We start from the raw sequence: 18,180 nt of genomic DNA, 5'->3' as shown, positions 1-18,180 counted from the left end.
CTCCAATGGCACTGTCTGAGGCATCCACCTCTATTATGAAGGCACGTTCAGGGTTAGGATGCACCAGAATAGGTGCCGTGGTGAATTTCTGTTTCAGGCGGGAAAATGCTTCTTGAGCCTGGGGGGTCCAGGTAAAAGCAGAGTTCTTGCGGGTAAGCCGTGTGATGGGAGACACTACCTCAGAAAAGTTCCTGATAAAATGCCTATAAAAATTAGCAAACCCTATAAAGCGCTGGACCTCCTTTACATTCTTGGGGACCGGCCAGTCTTTAATGGCTTGGATCTTACTCTCATCCATACTAATTCCTCGTGACGTCATTACATACCCCAGAAATTGGATCTCCGTCCGATGGAATTCGCACTTTTCTAGTTTGATATACAGATGGTTTTGTCGAAGGCGTTCTAAGACCATCTTCACATGTCTGTGATGTTCCTCTGTGGAGTTAGAAAAAAATCAAGATATCATCCAAATAAATTACAATGAATGTATCCAGGAGATCTCTAAAAATGTCATTCACCAAATGTTGGAAAGTTGCTGGGGCATTACATAAACCGAATGGCATTACCAGGTATTCAAAGTGTCCGTAGCGTGACCTGAAAGCAGTCTTCCATTCATCCCCAGGTCTAATGCGGACCAAGTTATAGGCCCCACGGAGATCCAACTTAGTAAAGAGCTTTGCATGCCGTACTCTCTCCAATAATTCCGGAATCAAAGGTAGTGGGTAACGGTTTCTGATCGTGATCTTATTGAGCTCCCGATAATCTATGCAGGGCCTAAGAGATCCGTCTTTCTTCTTCACAAAGAAGATTGGTGCACCAGCGGGAGATGAAGAATGGCGTATGAAGCCCTTGGCTAGCTGTTCATCTATATAGTCCTTTAGCGCCTTTAGCTCTGGCCCTGCCAAAGGGTAAATCTTGCCAAACGGTATCCCTGCACCTGGTAATAGGTCTATTGGACAGTCATATGGACGGTGAGGGGGTAGTAGGTCTGCGTTCCTTTTGTCGCACACATCAGCATACTCACGGTATATTGCTGGTAGCTCTGAGACTGATGGTGGTCCCTTAGGGATGGAGCAGACTGAAGCTTCTGGACTTATCTGTGTCTTCGGAAAGTGCAGTTCTTTAGTCTCCCAATTAATCGTAGGATTCTGAGCCTGCAGCCAAGGCAGTCCTAGAATAATAGGGAAATGAGGAGAAGAGATGAGCATAAAGGACAGACTCTCTTGATGGTCATTACCCATGAGGACCTTCAGGGGTTCCGTCTCCTGGTCCACTGGTCCCGAGTTTAACAGTGAGCCATCCACGGTCTCCATCTGTACAGGAGTAGCCTTCTTTACTGAATGTACGTTATGTCTCTGGGCAAAGGAGATGTCCATAAAATTGCCGCTTGCCCCTGAATCAATCATAGCGGAGGTAGATACCCAAACGGAGTGAACCCTGAGTTTGAGGGGAACGAAGCAATGAGAATTGTTGTTCTTGCAGCTCAGCTGGGAAACCGCTGAGAGGACCGGAAAAACTGCTGCAGTAACACCTGCATCGGGCTCAGAGATAACGGAGTTCAAGTCCGAGTAATCAATGTCTGTATCTTCTACTCCCTCTGGGGTCTGTAGTGCGGACCTGACAGAACCCCTCTCACAGCACTCGCAGTGTATGATGGCTGCAGTTGTCTTACGAGAACGACTGGGGCAGTTGATGATGAAATGTCCTGACTTACCGCAATAGAAACACAGATTTTCCTTTAGTCGCTGTTCCTTACGTGCATCACTGACCCGTCTCTGTAAAGAGTCCACCTGCATAGGCTCGGGTTTTGGTTCTCGTATAATCCTGCTCAAGGACTCCTTGGCTGGAGAGGGAGAGAATAAATGATTAGAGTGCCTTAGCTCCGACCACCTCTCCTGTCTGCGTTCAGTAAGCCGAGCATCGATCCGAATACAGTAGTTGATAAAATCTCCTAATGCTGTAGGTGGGTCGACACGAGCAAGTTCGTCCTTAATTACAGAGGATAATCCTCTCCGAAAAACCGATCTTTTAGCGGAGCTATCCCAAGTGGTGTCGAGGGCCCATCTCCGGAAATCCAGAGCATATTCTGCTACTGAGCGCTTACCTTGGCTTAAAGTCAACATAGCTGATTCCGCTGTAGCACCGCGGTTCGGATCATCGAATGCCTTCCCCATAGCTGAAATGAAAGCATCAAGGTTATTTAGACAGTCGTCGTCAGTCTCAATTAGAGGGTTTGCCCATGCGAGAGCTTTGTTGGAGAGCAGCATAATTATTGTTAATACTTTAGATCGCTCAGTAAGGAACTGAGGCGCATGAGCCGCAAAGAACAGTTTGCATTGATTAATGAATCCTCTGAATCTTTCCCGTTCACCGCCAAAGCGGAATGGTGGTAGCTTGGGGATTCCCATTGCCGGGGTGGAAGTTTGGGTTTGGACTTGTCGCTCCAGAACCTCAATCCGAATTCGTAAGTCCTGAGTGGTCTGTCCGAACACCTGTAGATTATGATCACTCCGATCCCGCAGACTTGCAAAGCTGTCCTTTACTGCCTTTAGATCGGCAAGGATTGAATTAGTTACTTCGCACAGATGTTTAACAGAGTCCTCCATATTCCCCGAAGATGTATGGCAGAGAGGCTGGAAAGAAAGAAAAGGAGCACAATAGTGTTTACCTGTGGTAACACTCCTGACTTAAAAGAAGGGAATGTGCTCACCTGGAAAGGTTGTGAGAAGCCACAACCACTATCACATATATCGATATCTTGGATCCACAGCCTGCAGCGGCTCCCCAACGGCAAAGATCCAAAACAAAAAAAAAAAAAAAAAAAAAAAATCTCTATACAGGTTGCAGCGGTGTCTCAGACCCAGCAGACTCTATCATGGCTCCTGAATCTGTCATATGGTATACAGTCTAACGCATGGGTATAATAAGACACATGAGACATAAGCTTCTTAAGCATTTCTTGTATTACTTCATACAAGTAGTGCAGTAGCAGGATAGTTGCAGAGTTAGGCAAACAACCAACGATATTCAGAGTCCATTACTTTCCTGTCAGAAGTAGCTGGCAAGCAGAAGGGTTCTGTGTCCACAAATGGTTCCAAGCAGAGGAGATCCAGGCTTCACAGACCAAGTCACAAACTGGGAATAGAACTGATTCAGGAGCACAGGTGAATCAGCTGGAGCTGATTAAAAGGACAATTGGCAGGAAACAGGGCAGGGACATCATAGCTGAGTACTCCATGTTATTTGAGGGCAAAGTCACTGCACATGCCAGGAAACAAGATGGCCAACGACAAGCTGAGGACTCCATATTGGTTGAGGGCAAAAGTCAATGCACAGTCCAGGAAACAAGATGGCCGACACACTAAATGCGAAGATAACGGATCTAGCATAAAAGTCCGAAAACATTACAACGGTCTTGTCTTGATGAAAGTCTTCGGCTACCTGCCATTTCATTATTTGGAGGGTACCTTCTGGTCCTTATACCCCGGGATGAAGGCGGCCGCCACCTTATGTTCTGCATCTGTTTATCAATCTGCATTCGGTCCAGCTTTAGCTGCTCTATCTCCCTCAGGTACGTTACCCGATAATCCAGGAGCATTCGGAAGTTCCTAAGGCTTTCCACGGAGCCAATGTGGTACTTGCAGGTACGCAGGATGCAGTGACGAGTCGCGAGACAACCTGGTGCTTTCTAAAATAACTTTTATAAGACTGAGGGAACTTTCTCCAGTCTTGGCTTGAACACAAAAAGGGGGTAACACGTGTTGCCCTCGCAGGGGCTCTAGACAAGCAAACACCGATGAGTAGAACACGACTACTTCCGGCAATAGCCGGTCACTATAGGGCCGCGGTTTGGCCGACTATGGGTCCTTAATGGAAAAGTCAACTTAGCTGCTGTCCAGACGTCCCTTGCCATTCAGGTGGGCGGTCTTTCGGCGTAGTAGTTGCTGAGGCATTGATGGAGTCTTCGCGCCCTCTGGCGCGCTGGCGACACTGGAGCCCCACAGGGCCCGGCGAAGTCCTTGGATGTGTGGGCCGCAAGCCCCAGACTGGAGCCAGCGGCAGCGATGTGCGGTGGCGGATGACAGGCCACCTGCGCAACTAACGGCTGCGATGGGGAGTCCGCGGTCAGCAGAGGCCCGGCCCCTGCTGTGGGCCGGAGCGGGACGGTGGTGGCCGCCGCCAGCACGGTACTTGCAACGGCCACGGTCGAGAACGGGGCGGCTGCAGGTTGCGGGGAACAGGCCGCAGCCTCGGGCTGAGGAGAGGCGGCAGCGGCCGCGGGTGACCGCGGATAGGCCGCAGCCGCAGGCTGAGAGGAGGCGGCAGCGGCTGCAGGTTGAACTGGGGCCGCAGTGGCCGCGGGCTGGAGCAGGGTAGCAAGTCTCGGACGATTGCCTTGACACCGTCCCTCTGGAGTTCTCAGTGAGCGTCCTCCCTCACACTGGTAAGTCGCTCTAGCTTCCCATCACTCCCACGCTCTCCGGCAGTCTATGTCCCGGTCTGTTGACTCATCGTTTGGGGAATGCCCCGCCTCCTTTATACTGGTTCCTCCCCCAGCCCATCTGTCTGTCAGGACGGTCCGTCCCCGAATTCTGTCCCCCGGGAACAGTTTCCCCTGGAACCCGGATGACGGCTCCTTTGGTTCCGGCCCAGACACTCGAGGGGGGTCGTTCCTCCCACACCAACAACAATGAATGGAACCATGCCATCTTCACCAGATGCCTGGACTTCATCATCAGGTGGTATCCTCACCCTCACCACACCAGATCTATTCACAAGGTCTTGCATCACTTTTCCAAACCTTCCAATGACTCTCCCCACCAGATGTTTGGGTACCGGAATTATGTCTTCCAGCAAGCCCAGACGATTTTTAGCTTCCCTCGCAAGCTCCAGACGTCGAGCGGCTTTCACATTACTCAACATGATCATCTGTTTTGCGCGGAGACATTGCAGATGCATATCAGTCAGGACAGCCACCCGCTTCTCTGTGTTTTCCCTGGTTGACAGTACGACCAACTGCTGAATCTCAGGTGCCCAGTGCACCCTACACGCTTTAACCGCCTTTTTAAAAGCCTCATGCACACCCTCACTGGTACAGGCTTCTTGCACGACTTCGGGTACCTCTGTCATGCACTTAAAGGTCGAAGGTTCACTTTCTTCATGGACGGAAGGCTCTCGCTTGGCCACGGAATTTTCCATCAAGACCTCTACTACAACCGGGCGATTGTCTTGTTCCATTCTCAGCGCACAGTCTTCCTTAGTTTTACACTCTTCAGGCCCCCTCTCTAAGATAGGTAACTCTGCCTTGTTATCGCTCGGACACGGCTGCTTTAAGGCCTCTTTCACACATCCGGTTTTAGTAATCCGGCACGATGCGGCAAAATTTTTAATAACCGGATCCAGCACCGGATCCGGTTTTGTCCCATAAGCTTTCATGGTCGCCGCATCGTGCCGGATGGTTATGCGTCGTGTCCGGTTGTTGCCGGACACGGCATAAATTAGCCGTCCGGCATCTGCAAAAAACGTTCCCTGCAACGTTTTTTGTCAGCGCCGGACAGGCTTTTTCCACAGCGCATGCCCGGACTCTGTGAATGTTAACCCCACAAGTGCCCGGCGAGAGAGAGAGATCTCTCTCTGTCACCCGGACACTTGTGAGAGATCTCTCTCGCCAGGCACTTGTGGGGTTAACACTCACAGTGTCTGGGTGAGAGAGAGAGATCTCTCTGTGGGGTTAACCCCACAAGTGCCCGGCAAGAGAGAGAAATTCTCTCGCCTGGACACTAAGTGTTAACCCCCCATGTCTCTCCCCTCCCATCCAGCAGCTGTCTCTCATCGGCTGCCTCTGTCCACCTCGTCCTGCGGCTCCTTTAAGTAATGTCCGAGCCGTATCTCTCGCCGCACACACATCCGGTGTCACGGCTGCAGGCCGGATCCGGCGGCCCGGCTTTTCGCCGCACGCCGCCGGACCCCACACACCGGATGTGTGAAAGTAGCCTAAGACTTCAACCACCAACGCCTCCTCTTGTGGAAGACCTCTTACTGCTTCTCTGAGCACTTCCACTTCTTCTCTCAAGACCTTATTCACACTTTGCCATGTTGATAGGTGACCTCTGAGCTCAGAGACTTCCTTCTCCTGCTCATCCACTCTGTGCTCAGCCATTTGTCTCAGGGCCTTTTCTTGTATGTTATGCTCCTTAATTGCCTTTAGTTCGGCCTGTAAATCTGCCACCTTTTTCTTCTCACTAGAGCACTTTTTAATGAGGTCCTGGACCTCCTGTTCTTCCTTCTCTCCAATCCGTGCCTTGACTGCTGAAAACTCGGACTCCAGGTGATGCAGCTGCTCCAACTGCGCAGAGTTGGCAACTTCCATACTCGCCACCTTCAAACTCTCCTTTGCCAGCTGTTGACAGACCTCTTCACGCTCTTTCTCCAAACTTTGGACACGTGTATCTACCTGGTGGAAACTGTTAGCTCGCTCTTTCCAGGTGCACATTTCTTGTGTCAGCTTGACGATTAATTCCTCTAGTTGTCTTGTGACATCGGTCGAATTGGCCAGCTCTTCTATTTTGTCTGAGGGTGCAGTTTGTTCAGCCCCTTTTCGGCCCGTACGCCTCCGGCGACGGGAGGAAGACCTGCTATTTAAACTTGAGTCAGTATTACTGCACTCTTTTCCACTGTTGTCACCGTCTGAATAGGAGTCACCACCACCCAATCGGTCATCCTGGAACCAGCGGTCCCCATTGCTAACAATGTCAGCCTCCACTCCTGGAGCTTCCCCGTCTCCACCTTGTGAAGCACTGTCATTCCCTTGTGTCCAAGTTCGAGTCTGCACAGCATTAGACTCAGTCCTAGTGGTTGCTACTGGCAATAACACGTCACAGTCACACCACACAGTACGGTGAACCCCCAAGATACTCTCTATCTGGGTGTCAGCTCCGCTCTTTTTATTTACCACATCATGATCAGTCACACTTTGGTACCCTTCAGGTGACGTTAGGTCAGTAAATTGGGCAGATGCATCCCTCCCTCATGGGTTATCAGGGAAGCGGCCTCACTGGGATCACTGTTCCAGACAGTGCCTTGCTCACTAGGCCGTCTACAGTTGCAGACCAACAGCTGAGCAGTAGCTTCCCTACACAGAGCCGTCACAGACTCTACCAGGACCGGGCCTTTCCATGTGCTATCCAGGAAGTTCAGTCCCAGCCACTTCCAACACACAGGCCTTCCGTGAATTTGCACTTTTTTGACCACTCAGGATCAAACACACAACCCATGTGATCAGACCTCAGTCATATTATATATCCCAAACTACTCCCATATGTGGGCAGTGTATGTGTGGCTAGCCGATCCCACCCAGCTCTCTGACTAGCCCTATAAGCCGCCCTTATAGATAAACAACTTGTGGACTACAAGTCCTAGCATAACAAAGCTATTTTGGCTAATAGCGCAGAGAACCTCTTGCAACACATACTGGACATTTACAACCATGCTGGTCACTGTTTCATCAAGGAAATGCCCACATGCATATTCTGAGTCGCATATGCAGCGCCTCCTAGCTTTAACAGAGGTTACTGCACCACTATATATATATATGTATATATATATAGTATTATTACTATTATTATTTTTTTTAACTTGTAAATATTATCTGAATGCCAGTGTTGAAAAAAAACAGCGATTTAAGAAGGTACTGCGTTATCTAAATATCAATAAAAATGCTTGCAGGTTAAACCAATGCAACAATTATAGCACAAAGAGGTTAAAGGGATTCCGTCACAGCGTTTTGCTACCTCATCTGAGAGCAGCAGAATGTAGGGACAGAGAACCTGATTCCATCAATCTATCACTTAGTTTGCTGGGTGCAGCTGTTGTGATAGAATCTCATTTTTTTCTGCTGCTGATCTGGCAAAGCTCAGAGTGTTGAGACCTTAGAATGTTAAGTTCGGAATGCTGAGCTGTGTGTAACCCCGCCCACACCACTGATTGGCTGCTTTCTGTCAATATACAGTGCGCACAGAAAGCAGCCAATCAGTGGTTGGGGCGTGGTTGGACTAGAAGGCTCAAGATACCTAGTCCTGTAGTGATAATCTCCTGCTGATAAAACACTGATGGTTTGGAAACAGCAAATCACAGCCTAGTAAGAGACACATCACTGGGATTAAGGTCTCAGCCCCCATGCTACTCTCCGATTACACAGCAGAAACCTCATGGCCGACTCCCTTTCTATTTCTAAAATCATTCTTACTTTGCAACATTTTTCAACACCTGCCTAAAACTTTTGCACAATACTGTGTGTGTTAAAATTATATATATATATATATATATATATATATATAGTTTTATCTTCTTTATATTTGAACTGGGAAAGAGTCAGTGATCCAATCTTTTATATTAATTTTTTTTTTTTTTTAATAACATGACAGTATTGTATTATCAAGTGGAAATGATGGTCTTCAGAGGAGGACCAAGATGGCAGTCGTGGGTTTGAGGGGCATTTAGCAGACCCCCAGCATTCATGGTAACCTATTGGCCCCAAATCGCAAAGGGGAGTCAATGGGCCTCCCATAGGGCTCGCTGACCGCTCCAGTGCTTTAAATGCCTCTGTTGGAGATAGCGTCATTTAAGGGGTTAAACAGCAGCGATCAGAGCTGGCATCTGAAGCACTCAACTCTCCTGACATTTCTATTTTAGCAAATGCTCACTTTTTCAAAGAGATCACAATTGTTGTTCTGATCTGTTCCTCTGTTATTCCTCCTGGAAATCTCTTGACTAAATTGGCAACTGGGTGTTACCATTTTCTTCCCTTCTCTGAGGGGTGTGTCCTTACAAAGTCTACACTGATTGGACAGGTGTGTTGAGTGTTTTACAGACACGCCCCCGAGGGGTAACACCTACCTTGCTGTTTATTTCTACATTTCCTGGAGGTTTAAAAGAGGGAGGAAACAATGTAAATCTCAAAGAATAATTATATTATGCGGAGTAAAGCAAAATACTAAAAAAGACGAGTTAGGGGAAACGACAGGTCCTAGTGTGATCTATTTTATGGCCCTAAAAAATTAAAGGTATTGTGCCATTAAGACAACCCCTGCCCTTAGGACCTAATATAAAAGATGTCCTCCACGTAGTGATCCACCAATATTAATTTTAGTGAAATGTAGTAGTGCGTTTCACCTGCGGGGGCAGTGCATTATTAGTAGAATCACCTGATTGTAGGAGATTTCATCAGTGCTCAGACGTCAGGATACTACTGCAGCATGTGAGCACAGACCCCCCAAAAACATGTGGTAAGTAGTCAATCACTTTTCTAAGTGTCTCTGTCCTCCTGTAGGCACCAGCTTGCTGCAGGAAATCGTCTACTTGGTGAGTCAGGGAGCGGACCCCGATGAGATCGGACTGATGAACATCGATGAGCAGCTGCCCGTCCTCGAGTATCCGCAGCCGGGACTGGATATAATCAAGGTAAGTTCTTCTCAGGGGGCCTCAGAGAATAAATGGTGGGACAGTACATCCCTGACCATTCAGACTGATGCAGTACAAGAAAGGGAACGTGTCATCACAAAATTACCTTTTAAAGATTAGATTTTTATGTTAAATATATATTTAATTTTTAGTATTTTTTTGTAATCTTCTAAATCATCATCGGAGATCTTGTAATATTTACACTGGCCTTATACTAGACTCATACATCCAGTTCTCATTATCATCACAGACAGTATTATAATGATAGGTTTTCATTAGACTAATAACACCTCTATATACAGTAGATAACACAGGATTGACCATTCACAATAGGTGATGTCGCAGCTCACATCCTCCTCCTGTATAATGACTGATAACACCTCTATATATAGTAGATAACACAGGATCCACCATTCACAATAGGTGATGTCACAGTTCATCTCCTCATGTACAATGACTGATAACACCTCTATATACAGTAGATAACACAGAATCCACCATTCACAATAGGTGATGTCACAGCTCACCTCCTCCTCCTGTATAATGACTGATAACACCTCTATATGCAGTAGATAACACAAGATCCACCATTCACAATAGGTGATGTAACAGTTCATCTCCTCCTGTACAATGACTGATAACACCTCTATATACAGTAGATAACACAGGATCTGCCATTCATAATAGGTGATGTCACAGCTCACCTCCTCCTCCTCCTGTACAATGACTGATGACACCTCTATATACAGTAGATAACACAGGATCCGCCATTCACAATAGGTGATGTCACAGCTCACCTCCTCCTCCTGTACAATGACTGATAACGCCTCTATATACAGTAGATAACACAGGATCCACCATTCACAATAGGTGATGTTACAGCACACCTCCTCCCCCTCCTGTACAATGACTGATGACACCTCTATATACAGTAGATAACACAAGATCCACCATTCACAATAGGTGATGTCACAGCTCACCTCCTCCTCCTGTACAATGACTGAAAACACCGCTATATGCAGTAGATAACACAGGATCCGCCATTCACAATAGGTGATGTCGCTGCTCACCTCCTCCTGTACAATGACTGATAACACCTCTATATACAGTAGATAATACAGGATCCACCATTCACAATAGGTGATGTCACAGCTCACCTCCTCCCACTCCTGTACAAGACTGATAACACCTATATGTATAGTAGATTAGAGGACCAGATTACAGCATGCTCAGATAATGCTTCCAAACAAACTAATCAGTTCTCAGTCAGTCTATTTTTGGCAATACCTTTGTGCCCAAGAGGAAGCAGAAATCTAATATTAGGCCTAGTGGACAGTGCAAAAATTGCAAGATTGTTAATTTATTTATTTTATTTTTTAATATAGTGAAAATAAACAATCTCTTTAATGTTAGATCACCTGGACTTAATAATTTCTATTTTAGCAGCAATGATCATGATATTCCCACCATGGCTTAATGGATGGTCCCCAAAACTGAGTCTGAGATTAGTAAAACATTTTCCTAGGCTGTGACACTCTTTGGCTTTGTAAAATATTGCAGCTTAACCCTTATTCTATCCTCACTAAATGAAGCAGAATTCATGTAGCTTATACAGGCAGCTAAACCGCTATCCTGGGGTCCAATAAGAAGACTGTAGTTTGAATCTGTGCTTTATTGAACGTGATGGTATGTTGGCACTGTGAAACTACAATACAAACATATATACACTCAGTCAGTACGGGGTACATTGGAATACATATATACATTATAAATTAACATCTGCACTACTAGCTGAGCAGGGAACAACTAACTAAGCAGGCTAAATAGGGACAGAAATTAGATATGGGAAGCATGATTACATACCAGCGATACGCTCACAAGGGGAGAAGAGAAATGAGATGCTTCCAGGATGCAGGCTGAGGGAAAATGGAGAACTGGAGGGAAAATGGGGGCTGGACTAACCATAAATCTTTGCAAAGGCTTACCAGAATGCCTTGCGATGCAGGGAAAAAGATTCAGAAAGTGAAAGTAAAATAACACAATAACACTGCAGTTATGACTCTGGTCACTGGAGGGAGCCAGAAACAATGAAAACAATAGAATCAATGGAAAAAAACTGAACATTCTGCATACTCACTAGTAATCACTGTAAATATTATCAGACAGACAATCAAAGATTATGAATTAAATGTCGGAGACAGAACACTCCCCATCTGGCATCAACAGATGTCACTATTTCCTTCCTCTGAAGACAACAATAGGACCAGTTCAGTTACTGGTCTGAAGAATGTCTTAAGTTCATTCCCTTTGGCCATCCTCAGTTCAACTTTGCGGACGTTGCCATCCTTACTCGGGAATGTTGCGGTCACTAGACCAAGTGGCCACTGGTTCCGATGGGCCTGACAGTCTTTCACAAGGACGAGGTCACCAATTATCAGATTAGGCCTGGTAGATTGCCACTTCATCCGTGGCTGCAGGGTAGACAAATACTGTTGCGCCACCTGTCCCAGAATGTATTGGTAAGACTTTGTACCTGTCTCCTATCAGGATCCTGACAGCGCTGGCGTACAGCCTCCGCTGAGCAGGGACTCACCCGCACTGTAGGGACCCCTGGGAACCAGAATAGCCAGAAAGTATAGGTGCACAGGACCTTAGAGATGAAGTTTAGCAAGCTGGCACGGGACCTACGGTCATGTGACTGCAAGGGGGCGGGGCTTAGCATCCTGCTTTCACAGAAGACAGCAAACTGAGAGTCAGGCAAAACGGAGGTCGTTCACAGTACAGACAGCGAGGTACAGAAGGGATAAACAGACGGGAGGTCAGACAAAGCCAAAGGTCATACACAAGAGGGCGACGCGGTACCAAGGGGACGAGCAGAGAGAAGTCGGGTCACAAGCAGAGAGTCATACACGAGAGGTAGCGCAGTACAAGAGGGACAGGCAGAACTCGTAACAGGGACAGAACCGAATCAAAACCAAACAAGCAAGCAAGATATCAGACACAAGGCACACGTACACACACGGTCAACTAACTCAGCCGAGGGCAGGAGTATAACTGACACCGGACCTAGGTCCAGTGAGCATTAAATAGCCGCCCTCTGCCAGGGAGAGGCGGAATAATTAACCCCCAATCAGACCAGGATGGGCCAAAGCGAAACCCTGTCCTGGATCATGAATGACAGTACCCTCCTCTCAATGGGGGGCCACTGGACCCCCAGGTCTCTCAGGGTACTTGGCGTGAAAGGCCCGGACCAACCGATCTGCATGAACCGATCGAGCAGGAACCCACGAGCGTTCTTCAGGACCGTAGCCTTTCCAATGTACCAGATATTGAAGGGCATGACGGACCAACCTGGAGTCGACAATTCGTTCCACCTCGTACTCCGACTGCCCGCCTACCAAAACCGGTGTTAGGGAAGCTGATGATCCCTCCCCAGCGGACCTCACGGGTTTCAAAAGGGCCTTATGAAAAACATTTGGGATCCGCAGAGATGGCGGGAGACGCAACCGAAAAGCCACCGGGTTAACTGCCTCGGTAATTTCATAAGGACCGATAAACTTGGGTCCAAGCTTCGCAGAGGGGACCTTGAGTCTTATATTCTTGGTGGACAACCATACCTTATCCCCAATCTGCAACACCGGTCCCGCGGATCATTTTTTGTCCGCAAAAAATTTAAACTTGTCCTGGGCCTTCATAATATTACTCTGGACCTCTCGCCATACCTCCCCCATCTGCTGGATCGTCTCATCCGCCCCAGGACGGAAACTTGGCCAAAGGTAACGCAGTACACCAATCATCCTGTTGAGCTGAGGTCAAGCAACGCAGAATTAGCTCCAGAGACTGATTGGTCCGCTCAGTCTGTCCATTAGTCTCTGGATGGTAAGGTGGATGAAAAGGACAGACCAATACCCAACCTCTTACAAAATGTCCTCCAAAATCTGGAAACAAATTGTACTCCCATGTCAGACACCACATTCAAGGGTACCCCATGCAACCGCACCACATGCTCAACAAACAATCTGGACAACATTTCCGCATTAGGTAGAGTCGCTCAGGGTACAGAATGTGCCTGCTTACTAAACCTGTCCACCACAACCCAAACGACGGTATTACCCTTGGAGGGGGGAAGGTTGGTGATGAAATCCATGGACAAATGAGTCCATGGTCTCTCAGGAATTGGCAGTGGTACCAATTCCCCGGCCGGCCGGTTATGGGGGGTTTTCGCACAGGCACAAACATCACAAGCAGACACATATTCCCCAACATCAGAGGCTAAAGAAGACCACCAGAGTATTCTAGCGATGGCCTTCCGGGTAGCCGAGATCACTGGATGTCCACCCAGAACTGAGTCATGGAACTCCCGGAGGACCTTGAGACGAAATTGAGCAGGTACGAAAAGTTTATCCACCGGCTTAGCCGGAGGTGCAAGAGACTGGGCTTCCCGAATCTCCTGTTCCAACATATTAGAAATACCTGCCACCACCACCCCGGGTTGAAGAATGGAGGATGGAGATTCGGGGGGGACACCGGATCTAGACTGCGTGACAAGGCATCAGCTCTGACATGTTTGGATCCTGGCCGAAAAGTGATAGAGAAGTGGAATCGGGAAAAAAAAGTGACCATCTAGACTGTCTAGGAGTCAACCTTTTAGCTGACTCAAAGTAAGCTAGGTTATTGTGGTCCGTAATTACGGTTATAGGATGGACAGCCCCCTCCAAAAAATGCCTCCATTCTTCAAAGGCCAACTTCACGGCCAGAAGTTCTCGATTCCCAACATCATAGTTTCTCTCCGCAGGGGAGAATTTCTTCAAGAAAAAGGCGCAGGGTCTCAAATTAGTCAAAGTGGCGGGTCCCTGGGACAAAACCGCCCCCGCCCCCACCCCCACCTCTGAGGCGTCCACCTCAACAATAAATGGTTCAGACGGGTCCGGTTGAATAAGAACCGGAGCAGACATGAAACATTTTTTTAAAAACTGAAACACCGCTATCGCTGCGGCTGACCAATTCTTGATATCGGCCCCCTTTTGAGTCATGTCTGTGAGGGGTTTAACCACCTGTGAGAACCCCCTTATAAATTTGCGATAATAATTGGCGAATCCTAGGAAACGCTGCAGAGCCTTCAAATCACAAGGTTGAACCCAATCGACAATGGCCTGCACCTTATTAGGATCCATGCGATACCCCTCAGCAGACACAATGAATCCCAGAAAAGACAGTTCCTGAACAAAAAATAAACATTTCTCTAGTTTAGCAAAGAGACAGTTCTCCCGAAGCCTTTGGAGAACTGCTCGAATATGACCAATGTGAGCTGTTTATCAGGTGAGTAGATCAGTATGTCATCCAAATACACAACCATAAAACATCCAATAAAATCAGAGAACACGTGATTGATGAAATTTTGGAAGACCGCTGGAGCATTGGTCAGACCGAAAGGCATGACCAAATTTTCAAACAACCCTTCAGTAGTGAGAAAAGCAGTTTTCCACTCATCTCCTTCCCGGACTCAGATAAGGTTATACGCTCCCCGTAGATCTAATTTCAAAAACCACTTAGCTCCGGACAACTGGTTGTACAAATCAGGAATAAGTAGGAGGGGATACGTATTTCTCACAGTTATCTTATTTAACTCTCGAAAATCGAGGCATGGGCGCAAACCACTGTCTTTTTTCTTTACGAAAAAGTACCCCGCCACCACGGGAGAGACAGAAGGACGAATGTGTCCCTTACGGAGACTCGGAAATGTATTCCTTCATAGCAGCCCGCTCGGGACCCGAAAGGTTATACAAGCGGGCCTTGGGCAATTTAGCACCTGGAACCAGGTCAATGGCACAATCAAATGGGCGGTGTGGTGGTAAAACGTCAGCCTCTTTTTCGGAGAAAACGTCCGTATAGTCTTTTAGGTACTCCGGAATACCTTCCAGACCAACGGACGACACAGACACAGTAGCAAGACATTTTTCAGAACAATAGGGACCCCATTTAACAATGTCCCGAGATTCCCAATTAATCACAGGATTATGTAATTGTAACCAGGGGAACCCCAACACCAGTCCCGCAGGCAGGTTGTCCATAACAAAACATGAAATACGTTCCTGGTGCAAGGAACTCACTTTAAGGAGAAACTCCTCTGTAAGAAATATGATGTCATTCTTAGCCAGTGGTGTTTTGTCAATGGCAACAACATGGATAGGAGTCTCCAGCGTAACTGTCCCTAACTTACACCTGGATACCAAGTCAGAGTTAATAAAGTTCAACGACGATCCGCAATCCACGAAGGCAGAAGTGGATGTGGAGACACTCCCACAACAAAGTTCCACTTGCAACAACATTTTTGAAAATGGAGAAAAAGGTACCTGAGAGCCTGGGTGACCTCCATGACAATCACCCGGGCTCAGTCACTTGTTGCTCAGTGGACAGGAGGGGCAATCCTTTTTGCAATGTCCAGAATCGCCACAGTGAAAACAGCATTTTCCCAAGCGCAGTTGTCTCCTTTCTTTCTCCTTGAGGTCGATGGTTCCCATCTCCATGGTTTCAAATGTAGGACTGACTCCTCTTACTTGGGAGAATAACGGTGTCTCAATCTGCATCACTCCCCTCGCCCGTAGTCTGCGATCCATTCGGACGGCCTGTGTCATAGCCTCCTCCAGGGAATCAGGCGGGGGGTGGAGAGCCAAGGCATCTTTCAGATGTTCAGACAGGCCTCTACGGAACAAACCCCGGAGGGCAGTATCATTCCAGCAGACCTCAGCAGCCCAACGTCTGAACTCTGAGCAAAACCACTCGGCTGAGTGCTTCCCCTGGCACACACTCATCACCATGTCCTCAGCCATACGCATCCGATCAGGCTCATCATAAATATGCCCCAGGGCCTCAAAAAATGCATCCACAGTCATATGCTCAGGGGCAGTGGTTGGAAGGGAGAAAGCCCAAGCCTGGGGGGCTCCCCTTAACAGAGACATAATGACCCCCACTCTCTGACTTACATCCCCAGAAGAGTGTGGTCTCAATGAAAAATAAAGATTACAGCCCTCCTTGAAACTCTGAATTCCTTTTTATCTCCAGAAAAGGTATCCGGTAACTTAACCGGAGACTCAGGGGAAACTAATGTAACATCCCGAGCCCCCGATGATAAAACTCCCTGCACAGTGTCAGCGATCAGCTGCTGAGACTGAGCCAGGGCTAGTTGTTCCCCCAGGAGTTTGTGAGACATCTGAGTCAGGTGCTTTACCTGCTCAGAAAGAGCGTGCATAGGATCCATCACACACACAGGAGAAAGGGAGCGGAGAAAAAAAATGGTCACGGTCAGTTATAATGTCAGGACTCTAATGTCAGGACCCTGTCAGCGTCAGCAAACTGCCACGCAGCGCAGGGTGACTTACCCACACTATGGGAGAGCACGGGGTCCAATACTGTAGTGATGGTTCAAGCACACAGGACCTGCGGCACTGAAAGTAGTTAGGAGTCCCAGGACCTACGATCATGTGACTGCAGGGGGAGGGGCTTAGCGTCCTATAGCTGCAGATGATGTAATGTACCTACTGCAGGGAAACTGTAGTAGAGGAAAACGCAGGTCAGACAAGCGAGGGTTCGTACACGGAGAGGGCTTTGCGGTACCAGAGGGACGAGCAGAGAATAGTCAAGTCACAAGCAGAGGGTCATACACAGAGAGGTAGCGCAGTACAAGAGGGACAGGCAGAACTCGTAACAGGGACAGAACCGGATCAAAACCAAACAAGCAAGCAAGATATCAGGCACAAGGCACCCGTACGCACAAGATCAACTAACTCAGCCGAGGGCAGGAGTATAACTGACACCGGACCTAGGTCAAGTGAGCATTAAATAGCCGCCCTCTGCCAGAGAGAGGCAGAAACAATTAACCCCTGTCTGACCAGGATGGGCCAAAGACAAACCCCATCCTGGATCATGACATTGGCATGGTGAAAATACAATACAAACATATATACACTCAGTCAGTACGGGGTACATAGGACTACATATATACATTATAAATCAACATCTGCACTACTAGCTCAGCAGGGAAAAACTAACTAAGCAGGCTAAATAGGGACAGAAATTATATATGGGAAGCATGATTACATACCAGCGATGCGCTAACAAGGGGAGAAGAGAAATTACATGCTTCCAGGATGCAGGCTGAGGGAAAATGGAGAACTGGAGGGAAAATGGGGGCTGAACTAACCATAATCCTTTGCAAAGGCTTACCAGAATGCCTTCCGACGGAGGGAAAAAGAGATTCAGAAAGTGAAAGTAAAATAACACAATAACACTGCAGTTATGACTCTGGTCACTAGAAGGAGCCAGAAACAATGAAAACAATAGAATCTATGGAAAAAAATGAACATTCTGCATATTCACTAGTAATCACTGTAAATATTATCAGACAGACAATCAAAGATTATGAATTAAATGTTGGAGACAGAACAACCCTCAATCATGTGAATGTTGCAATACCAAAATCAACCTGTGTCCGAGAGTGGTGCTGTTTATAAAAGATGTGTTACTAATCCCATAATAACCCTTTAAATCTTTATGTTGTTCTCTATCTTCATAATATTTGATGTGCTTTTCCTTTGGTCCAGGAATTGACATCTCCTAGACTTATAAAAAGTCACCTCCCGTACCGATTCCTGCCTACAGACCTGCACAATGGAGAGTCCAAGGTGAGGAACCATCACTGATGGCTTTAGTGTGGCCACCTTA

The 18,180-nt window shown here is 47.4% G+C and overlaps 1 protein-coding gene across 2 annotated transcripts in view; it reads left to right on the top strand.

The window, feature by feature from the left end:
- SULT4A1 (sulfotransferase family 4A member 1) overlaps window positions 1-18,180 on the top strand; it is a 66,086-nt gene that overhangs the window by 42,957 nt on the left and 4,949 nt on the right. For both annotated transcript variants that reach the window (XR_012230724.1, XM_073567737.1), the window contains exons 2-3: window positions 9,329-9,459; window positions 18,060-18,140. Coding sequence is in view for 1 of the 2 variants with exons in the window: in XM_073567737.1 (XP_073423838.1) it covers window positions 9,329-9,459; window positions 18,060-18,140 (212 nt within the window). In the remaining variant the exon portion in view is untranslated. The remainder of the gene's footprint in view (window positions 1-9,328; window positions 9,460-18,059; window positions 18,141-18,180) is intronic.

The sequence above is a fragment of the Dendrobates tinctorius genome, unplaced genomic scaffold, assembly GCF_039654945.1.
Source record: "Dendrobates tinctorius isolate UK_male_01 unplaced genomic scaffold, ASM3965494v1 ptg000020l, whole genome shotgun sequence".
Taxonomy (NCBI): Eukaryota; Metazoa; Chordata; class Amphibia; order Anura; family Dendrobatidae; genus Dendrobates; species Dendrobates tinctorius.
The sequence above is the reverse complement of the archived record's forward strand: the minus strand, read 5'-3'. Positions and strand labels throughout refer to the sequence as shown.